Genomic DNA, 10917 nt, shown 5'->3' with positions numbered 1-10917 from the left:
AGGCCAAGTGACTTAAAAAGGCAGTCAAAAGTGCATTATCCTTCTTTGCCTTTCCTTATTGTTATACTAATTTGTTCAATATGTATGACGGATCTTTCTACAGAAGTGGTTTGCCACTGCCTTCTTCTGGGCAGTGTCTTTACAAGATGGATCACCCCATCAGAGATTGTCTGCCTGGTGTCAGTGGCCACACAACCAGGACTTGTGACATGCACCAACTGCTCATAAGATTGTTCGCCACCTTCTGCCATGGCTTCATAGGAGCCTGATCGGTGGGGGGGCAGGGCAGACTAGTGGAGGGAAGGAGCACCTTACACCTCCTTTGTTGGAGACACATCTCCACCCTGGCACCCCATCATTATAGAAACATAGAAAACCTATAGCACAATACAGGCCCTTCGGCTCACAAAGTTATGCTGAACATGTCCCTATCTTAGAAATTACTAGGCTTACCCATAACCCTCTATTTTTCTAAGCTCTATGTACCTATACAAAAGTCTATTAAAAGACCCTATCGTATCCACCTCCACACTGTCGCCGGTAGCCCATTCCACACACCCAGCACTCTCTGAGTAAAAAACTTACCCCTGACATCTCCTCTGTACCTACTCCCCAGCACCTTAAACCTGTGTCCTCTTGTGGCAACTATTTCAGCCCTGACTATCCACACAATCAATGCCTCTCATCATCTTATACACCTCTACCAGGTCACCTCTCATCCTCAGTCGCTCCAAGGAGAAAAGGCCGAGTTCACTCAACCTATTCTCATAAGACATGCTCCCCAATCCAGGCAACATCCTTGTAAATCTCCTCTGCACCCTTTCTGTGGCTTCCACATCCTTCCTTTAGTGAGGTGACCAGAACAGAGCACAGTACTCCAAGTGGGGTCTGACCAGGGTCCTATATAGCTGTAACATTACCTCTTGGCTCCTAATTTCAATTCCATGATTAATGAAGGTCAATACACCGTATGCCTTCTTTAACCACACAGTCAACCTACGCAGCTGCTTTGAGTGTCCTATGGACTTGTACCCCAAGATCCCTCCGATCCTCCACACTGCCAGGAGCCTTACCATTAATACTATATTCTGCCATCATATTTGATGTACCAAAATGAACCACTTCACACTTACCTGGGTTGAACTCCATCTGCCACTTCTCAGCCCAGTTTTGCATCCTATCAATGTCCTGCTGTAACCTCTGACAGCCCTCCACACTATCCACAACACCTCCAACCTTTGTGTCATCAGCAAACTTACTAACCCATCCCTCCACTTCCTCATCCAGGTCATTTATAAAAATCATGGAGTAAGGGTCCCAGAAAAGATCCCTGAGGCACACCACTGGTCACCGACCTCCATGCAGAATATGACTCGTCTACATCCATTCTGCCTTCTGTTGGCAAGCCAGTTCTGGATGCACAAAGCAATGTCCCCTTGGATCCCATGCCTCCTTACTTTTCCAATAAGCCTTGCATGGGGTACCTTATCAAATGCCTTGCTGAAATCCATATACACTACATTTACTGCTCTTGCTTCATCAATGTGTTTAGACACATCCTCAAAAAATTCAGTCAGGCTCGTAAGGTACGACCTGCCCTTGACAAAGCTATGCTGACCATTTCTAATCATATTATACCTCTCCAAATGTTCATAAATCCTGCCCCTCAGGATCTTCTCCATCAACTTACCAACCACTGAAGTAAGACTCACCGGTCTTTAATTTCTTGGGCTATCACTACTTTTCTTGAATAATGGAACAACATCCGCAATCCTCCAATCCTCCTGTCCTCATTGATGATGCAAAGATCATCGCCAGAGGCTGAGCAATCTCCTCCCACAGTACCCTGGGGTACATCTCGTCTGGTCCCGGTGACTTATCCAACTTGATGCTTTCCAAAAGCTCCAGCACATCCTCTTTCTTAATATCTACATGCTCGAGCTTTTCAGTCCACTGCAAGTCATCACTACAATCACCAAGATCCTTTTCAATAGTGAATACTGGAAGTATTAAAGTATATAGAAAGTATTATTTCTAATATACTAATACAGAAAAACTGAGCCAAAATGATGACAAGCAGAAAGAATGAGTTGCATAACTTGTTAAATTCAAGTATTAAATGTACCCAGAAGGAAGTTGAGGTGTACCTCAGGCTTGTATTGGTGCTATTAAAAAGGACGGGAGGCGACAGCCAGTTAAGTTAGAGTGGGATCATTTTCTACACTGCAAACTAGAAATAGAAAGATTAGGCAGCATCTGCAGACATTTTTAACCTTTCATTTTTAACCAGACAAGATAACCTTTCATCAGAACTGGGGAAAAAAGGTTAACTAGATGAACAACACATTCAAAATGGTGGAGTAATCTGCAAGCCGAGCAAGCATCTGTGGAGGCCAATAAACAGTTGATATTTCAGGTGGAAACTTCATCAGATCTAGGTCCAAAATATCAACTGTTTATTCTCCCCATATATACTGCTTGACTTTCTGAGCTCCTCCGGCATTTTGTGGCTGTTGCTCAAGATGCCCAGCATTTGCAGAATCCTTTGCACTGAACTAGATGATATAGGAGACTCAACCAGTCCTAAAGCCAGCTAGCTGAAGGTGCGCAGGACCTGTGGCAATGGGACCACTTCGGAGGTGGAAGGTTGTTTCCCCTCCCACCCAGGGGAGGCGCCAGAGCGGGGGATGTACCGGCCGGAAGGTGATCCGGATCTACATCCGGTGCGCTGGGAACGGCGCCGTGGAGTTGGGTGACTGGCGGACATCTTGGAGCTGCGGCCGGAGTGAGAGGGTCTGCGGCGGCTCTGTAACTGCAGCTCTTTCGATCCTGCGTTTGACACAGCCGGCTGAAGGGGTGAGTGTTTTCCATGCTGGCCACGGCACCTGCTGTCACAGCGGGATACCTTCCCTCTCCTTCAGTACCACTGCCCTCCCCCCCAAGTATGCAGGCGGAAGCTGGGATCAGCTGGTTGTTTTCCTGGGGGGTTGCAGTGGGGAAGAGAGGATACTGTACGGAGGAGGATAACGGGGAGACCACTGAACAAGGGCGGAAAGGGGGCAGGGGAGGCTATAACATTGGCGGAAGAGCGGGAGGGTTGCAGTTCTGGGGGAAGAGGGGAGGGCTACACTACTGGCGGGGGAAGGCTATCGTACTGGGTGAGGGGTATAGAAGAGGCTACAGAACTGAGAGGGGGCTGGGGAGGGTATAGTCCTGAGGATGGGAGAGGAGCCAGGGGTTCTGGCAAGGTAGCTGCAGTACTGGGGAGGAGAGAGGAGCTAAAGGGTGCAGGGCTCTGGGGACAGGCCATCACGAAAGGGGGAGAAGATCTGAGGGTACGGACATGAGTGAGGGAAGAGAAGCTGGAAGTATTGGTAAAGGTGGTTTGGTGATGATGCAAGAAAGGAGTCTGAACCAATGGAGATTGAGAGCTGGGTACCAAGCAGTATTTGCCAAGTCTAGACATGGAGATGGGGGAGGATTAGGTTAGAGGTTTTTAAGCAGGGTTCTGATTGTCATTGCCAAGCTAGGATCTAGTTTGACTGGAACATCTTTGCTGTTACTGAGTGAGGGGCTGCTTAGTTAATTAGATCTTTTTGTATACATTGCTTTTTTTATTCTCAAAATAAACAAAGTGCCCCTCTCTAATTTTAAAGGTGAATGTTAAGTCCCCCTGCTTGAAAGCCCTAATCCCCTTTAGGAATGAAACCTGTTTAAGTTTCTCCACAGTCACGTTTTAGCCCCCATTACAGGAAGGGTTGTGAGTTGTTCACTGTTTTGTGGGCAAGGTGCACAGTAAGTTCATGGCTGATTGATTGTTGGGGGTGGGGTTGTGAGGTAAATGTCAACGGCTCATTGGCTCTTCATCATTGCAATTTAACTGATATTCAGACACAGGCGAAATTGAAATATATTGATACTTGCAAGCACAAGCTCTGTTGCTCCTGACTAGGTAGTTACTTAAATTTATAGTCTGCTGTCTCTGCAAGCAGTATTGGATATTAGATTCAATTGGTGCTCATAGTATTCTGCTCTCCCTTGTTTTGGCAATGCATTTTGCTTCGCTTTCAGAAAACTTCTAAATCTTCATTATGCACTTTTTTTTTAAAAGGCCGGAATTTTAAATGGTTACCATGCACCTTAAAATACTAACATTACTTGTTTATCTTTAAAAGTAAAAAAGAATAACAAAGCAAAAGTAGTTTCATGACTTGATATAATTGGCTGGCTCGTTTAAAAAAAAAACTGGAAGAATTAAATTGCGTTATAGACATTATGAATGTTATATGATTTTATTAAGTGCAGAGGCTTTTACTACTGAGGTGCGGGGGCAGCTAAAACAGGAGGTCATGGGTGAAAGGGGAATGTAAGGGGAAACTTCTTCACTCAGAGTGTAGTGAGAGTGTGGAATGAACTGCTAGCACAAGTGGTGCATGCAAGTTCAATTTCATTGTTTAAGAGAAGTTTGGATAGGTACATGACCGGTAGCGGTATGGAGGGCTATGGTCCCCGTGCAGGTCGATGGGAGTAGGCAGTTTAAATGGTTCGGCATGGGCCAGATGGGCTGAAGGGCCTGTTTCTGTGCTGTATTTTTTCTATGACTTTAAGTAGATCATTCAGCTTGGTGTATTTGTTATTATTAATTCTGCTTCTGTGTCTCTTCCTAACTTCATCTTAATGCACGAAAATAACTGCTGTTTTCTCCCTTGAGCTATTATCCAACTTTTGTGCTTCTATACGATGTGCTTCTGCTTCTTGGCTGTACGGGGTTACTGTTTTCAACATTCTGCCCTGAAATTGTGTTGGATGTCCTGCCAGGATTTTGGACTCTTTCCTTGTGTAAATATGCAATTTGTATCATTAAACAATTTCACAATTCTAAAGCTTTCAATCAGGTTACCTCTCTTTTAGGCTTGGTAGTTAAACAAAATTTATAGTCTGCTGACTCTGCAAGCAGTATTGTGCTTCTGAACTTCTGCCTGATCGTTTTTGCACTTTCACTAGTGACTATGAAGTCATGATTACTTGAACACTACATAATATTGCATAAATACTATCTAACCAAAATTCCAACATGATCAAATTGGGAATTCTTTAAAAAAAGTTTCTTGTGCATTATTTTATAATTGTTATTTAAGTATAATAAAGTGTAATTGGTACCTTTTGTGTAACTGCATCACTTCGAATCTGCATCTCAGAAGGTTATGTTCTCCTGATTTCTCTGACAACTACTTTCTTCCTATCTGTAATGAACACATCTTCAATCAAGTGTTCCCAACCTGGGTTCCATGGACTCTTTGCTTAATGGTATTGGTCCATGGCATAAAAATGGTTGGGAACCCTACCTTGGATGGCACGCATCCACATAAATATTATAGTAATCGCTCAGTCTGGAAGTCTTTGGAATTTCTCATTATGCTTTGCCTGTAGCTTCATATCCAAAGCATATTCCCTAATCCAAACCTATTTGTTTTCTAAATATCAGGAATATTTTCCTTTTGCAGTTGTTATCCTGATGCACCTGTTCTAAATATGCAATTTTTAATGAATAACCTTTTTACACACTGAGTTCTCATTTCTTTGTATAACTCATAGTTTGAGTTCCCTTGGCTATCTTGTACATTGATCTGCAGTTTTATTTTTTATTAATCATACTTTTAAATAATTTATGTTGATGTTCTGTGAACTTGCATTCTCTGACTATGCTCCCCTTATTTCTATTGTTGGTTTGACCTTTATTCTCTTCCTTTGTCTTTAACTTTAGAGATTTCTGTTATTTCTACCCCATCTCTCCACTCTTCCATTTGAAATTCGAGCTATAGCCTTAAACTCATCATTTCTGTTAACAAGGTCCCATTCCAACCCAATGATGCAGACTCCTTTTATTCAGTGTAGTGCCAGTGTACCATGAAATAGGATTTTTCTTTGCTAAATAACTCTCCGTTACACAGTCAGCCTCCTGACTTGACTATTTTCAGCCAGTTAAAACCAATGGTGATTGAGCATTCTTTATGTTGATGTTATTTTGTAGTCTCTTATCTCACCTGATTCTCCCCACGTTTCTTCCTTAATTTGATCCTGTCAAAGACCACATTCATCGGTTTTCTTGCCTTTCATATTAATTTATTGAGACACAGTGCGGAACAGGCCATTCTGGCCCAACAAGCTGCATCGCCCAGCAACCCACCTGTTTAACACTAGTCTAATCACAGGCCAATTAACAATGACCATTTAACTTACTAACCAGTACATCTTTGGACTGTGGGATGAAATTGAAGCACCCGGAGGGAACCCTCTCATTCCATGCGAAAGACGTACAGGCTCCTTACAGATGGCGTCAGAATTGAACTCCAAACTCTGATGCACTGGGCTGTAATAGAGTTGCGCTAATCACTGCGGTCACATTAAGAACACCTCTGTTTCTGAATATTGATGTATACAAGAAAACTAAGTTATATGAACTAGCAATAACAATTATGTTCATGAAAATATTTGCAAATTGTTAAAGAAATCCTTTAATTGGAAGGGTTGTCTGGTTGCAGAACAAGTTTCACAATGGGTCATACAACTTAAAGCTGATTAATCAGTAACCTTGTTTTCCTATTTGGAATGCCCGTGTTGCTGGCTCAGCAGAAAATAAACAGGTTTTTTTCTTTTTCAGGAAACCTTGTTCCACACTCACCATGACTGATTCTAAATATTTCACAACAACCAAGAAAGGTAGCTATTTTTTATGTTTTTAAAAAAAATTGTGGCAACTGTAAAATTGTTGAAGAACTGTGAGTAAACTAACAACTTTTCAACTTACTGTATTTGTTGCAAAAATCAATGTGATTTTCAAATGAGTGAATTAGAATTCTTTGTGTTGTTATACCTTCTAAATATCCAAATTCCATTTTCTCTTGGCCCCTTTTGTTTGGAATGCTTCTCGCACTTAAGTGCAGGTACTTTTACTCATGGGAACTTGCTTTCCTTTACAGCACTGGTGCTTAGGGCAGTGATGAAGGTCCTCCATCTCTGATGGTGTTCAGGGCTTCTTTCATCATGTCAGTAGCTTCCTGTTGGTTTTCACTACTGTCAGTCATGCAAGTCCCGGGTGGAGACTCAGGAATACCATTGCACCCAGTGGCAGTAAGATTCTTTATTTCTATTTCAGGAAAAATTTTGTTTCACCTGTCAGGGTTGTTTAGCCCTGAGCTGGACCAGAGGACCACTCTTAGTCTGGCTACACTTTGACCCATTTGGCATGGGTGACCCTACCAAGAACCAAAGCATAAAGCCCAGACTCCAGCCAACATAGCTCTCTGGGCCATTGAGGCATACAAGCCTCTAAACCATGATGAGGATGTGGTCCTGTTGAAGGAAAAAATTGTGTGTTATCCTTGCACAGGGGCCATGCTGATCACCTCGTGTTGCTCCAAATTTTAGTACGTATGCTTCTGATGTGAGCACATGGAAAGGAGTGATAAAGTTTTATGCTGTCTTCCACTATCAGCTTCTGACATCTTAAGTTCATAACTATTGAACATTAGGTTCAGAAATGGATTATCAGCCCTATATGTAAGCCTGTTCTGCTGGTGACTTAGATAATGGCTGTTCTTCTGCTTTATTTCCAAGTTACTTATCCTTGCAAGATTCTCTATAAAACCTTAGCAAAAATCCTTATTGACTAAAAAATCTTCAGAGTGAGATCATTCTACATTTGCAGTCGCCTTCATGTTCATTTGTGCTTCTTGATTTTACTGATATGATTTAAGCTCACATTTTAAAATTCTGTCTCCATATTTTGGACTTCACATCAGAGGAAATATTTTCTCTCAATGCATTATATTTAATTCCTTTTTAAATTTAAACACCTCAGTCAGGTCCCCTTTTAACTGAGCACAAGACACCAGCACCGACCCCTGCAGCACCCCACTCACCACTGACTGCCAACCAGAGAAACACCCATTTTTACCAACTCTCTGCCTTCTATAGGTTAACCAATCCACTATCCATGCCAATACACTTCCTCTGACTCCGTGCATCCGTATCTTATTTATAAGATATGCACGTCATATCTAGATAACAAGCTTATTCAGCCATTGGATTAAAAAGTCATTTTAGTGATCCAAGTGTTTGCGATTGCCAAATTATTTGGAAAATTTGCAAGTCTTTGCTTTTGGTAGACAAACATAATGTTCAGAATGAAAGTCATTATTAGAATGAGTTAGCCATTGTTTCATTTAAAAGGTAATTGCTGGGCATTTTTAAAACTATTAATCAATTATAACATCTCAGAGTCTGTGTGGAGCATTCACATTTGTAATCTTTGTAAGAAAAGCTACACTTTTTAAAGAAGTTTTTAAGACCAAAATTGTACACAGTATTTCAAATGCAACCAACCAAAGTTACAGCTCCAATGTAACTTCCTTACTCCTATGCTTAGTGCCACTGATCAATGAAGCATCCCATATGCCTTCCTTACCACTCTGCCAACTTTCAGGGAGCTGTGGACTCGGACTTCAAGATCCTCTGTACATCAGTGCTGTGCGTCAGTACAGTTCTGCCAGTGGCTATATATGTTCCGCTTACATTTGACCTCCCAAGCTACTTCACCTGTCATTTTTCCATCTATATCCGTATCTGATTTATATTGTACTGCATCCCTTGGCAACCTTCACTGTCCACATCTCCAACAATCTGAGTGGTTTGCAAATATATCCATCACCATTTGTTTTTAATCTGACTGAAGTATTCAACGTGTTCCTTTGGTTAAAGTTCTCATCTCTAATTCACCTTTGATCTTATGTCTATGCCCTTTTGTTTTTGACCACCCCACCATGGCAAATTTATCTTACCAACACTTTATCCAGAAAAGAGTATTAATTGTAGCTAATAATAAAGGTTTTAAGTGAAATTTTGTAAATCTAAAAGGTTGGAGAAAGTTATTTTGATGTTGCATATGCCTTTGGGCTGAGAGTGATGTGTTTGTAATGGCAAAGTTAGATTTGTATCTGGAAGCATCAGTCTCATTGTAGTAATAAAAAAAGTCATTTTCTCCTCTTTTGACAATAGTCTGTTATTTTAAAGTCAAAAGTTTGAACTAGTGTCAGTTTTGGTATTGAATGCTGCAACATAGTTTACATAAGAATTTAATCCCAGTAGTTCCAGATTGAAGCCCTCTGATACTCTTACATCTGGAATACATCTGACCAGTTTCTGCAAATCTCATTTCCTGATGTATAAAGCATTTTTAATTAAAGATCATTTTAATATGACAACTGATAAAATTATAATTAATGGGTGAATTCTATTGAAATGTTTTTAGGCGGTGTGTATCCAGTTATGAATATAAATCTTACATTTTGTAAACATGAAAATGAGGTTCACTGTTAATTCCTGCAAGTTGTTTGCATACACAATAAAAACTTTTGTTTACGTACATACATACAAACATACGAAATAGGAGCAGGAGTAAGCTATCCGGCCCATTGTGCCTGCCCTGTCATTGATTAAGATAATGGCTGATCTGTCCGTGAACTCAGCTCCATCTACCTGCCTTTTCCCCATGACCCTTAATTCCCCTACAATGTAAAAATCTAACTAACTGTATCTTAAATATATTTAGTGAAGAAGCCTCAACTGCTTCCCTGGGCAGAGAATTCCACAGATTCACCACTCCCTGGGAAAAGCAGTTTCTCCTCAACTCCGTCCTAAATCTTCTCCCCTGAATCTTGAGGCAATGTCTCCTAGTTCTAGTCTCACCCATCAATGGAAACAACTTTCCTACTATTATCTTATCTATCCCTTTCAAAATTATGTATGTTTCTATAAGATCCCCTCTCATTCGTCTGAATTTCAGCGAGTATAGTCCCAGGAGGCTCAATCTCACCTCATAGATTAACCCCTTCATCCCTGGATTCAATCAACCTGGTGGACCTCCTCTGCATTGCCTCCAAAGCTAGTACATCCTTCCTCAAGTATGGAGACCAGAACTGCACACAGTACTCCAGGTGCGGCCTCACCAGTACCCTGTATAGTTGCAGCATGACCTCCCTGCTCTTGAATTCAATCCCTCTAGCAATGGAGGCCAACATTCTGTTTGCCTTCTTAATAACCTGTTGTACCTGCAAGCCAACTTTTTGCGATTCATGAACAAGCACTGCCAAGTCCCTCTGCACAACAGCATGCTGCAATCTTTCAGCATTTAAATAATAATCTGCTCTTCTATTATTCCTTCCAAAGTGGATGATCTCGCATTTACCGATGTTGTATTCTGTCTGCCAGACCTTGGCCCACTCACTTAAGCTATCTATATCCTTCTGCAGACTCTCCACATCCTCTGTACAATTTACTTTTCCACTCAGTTTAGTGTCATCAGCAAATTTTGCTATGCTACTCTCAGCGCCTGCCCCCCCCTTCCAAATCGTCAATGTAAATAGTAAACAGCTGCGGGCCCAGCACCGACCCCTGCAGCACCCCACTCACCACTGACTGCCAACCAGAGAAACACCCATTTTTACCAACTCTCTGCCTTCTATAGGTTAACCAATCCACTATCCATGCCAATACACTTCCTCTGACTCCATGCATCTGTATCTTATTTATAAGTCTTTTGTGCGACACCTTATCAAACACCTTCTGGAAATCCAGGTACATGACATCCACCTGTTCCCCTCTATCCACTGCACTCATTATGTCCTCAAAGAACTCCAGTAAGTTTATCAAACAGGACCTGCCCTTTCTGAATTCGTGCTGCATCTGTCTAATGGAACCACTCCTTTCTAAATGTTTCGCTGTTTCCTCCTTAATGACAGCTTCAAGCATTTTCCCGATTACAGATGCTAAGCTAACTGGCCTATATTTGCCTGTCTTTTGCCTACATCCTTTTTTAAAAAGTGGCGTGACATTTGCTGTCTTCCAATCTGCCAGGAC

General features: G+C 41.7%; 1 protein-coding gene across 4 annotated transcripts in view; it reads left to right on the top strand.

The window, feature by feature from the left end:
• The first annotated feature begins 2700 nt into the window (after positions 1-2700).
• Positions 2701-10917, top strand: part of ap1b1 (adaptor related protein complex 1 subunit beta 1) — a 71513-nt gene continuing 63296 nt past the window's right edge. For all 4 annotated transcript variants that reach the window (XM_073065712.1, XM_073065710.1, XM_073065711.1 and 1 more), the window contains exons 1-2: positions 2701-2856; positions 6662-6720. In XM_073065712.1, coding sequence (XP_072921813.1) covers positions 6684-6720 — 37 coding nt within the window. In that variant the 5' untranslated portion in view covers positions 2701-2856; positions 6662-6683. The remainder of the gene's footprint in view (positions 2857-6661; positions 6721-10917) is intronic.

This window comes from Hemitrygon akajei, chromosome 14 (assembly GCF_048418815.1).
Source record: "Hemitrygon akajei chromosome 14, sHemAka1.3, whole genome shotgun sequence".
NCBI lineage: Eukaryota > Metazoa > Chordata > Chondrichthyes > Myliobatiformes > Dasyatidae > Hemitrygon > Hemitrygon akajei.
This window is presented reverse-complemented; position numbering and strand designations above follow the sequence as displayed.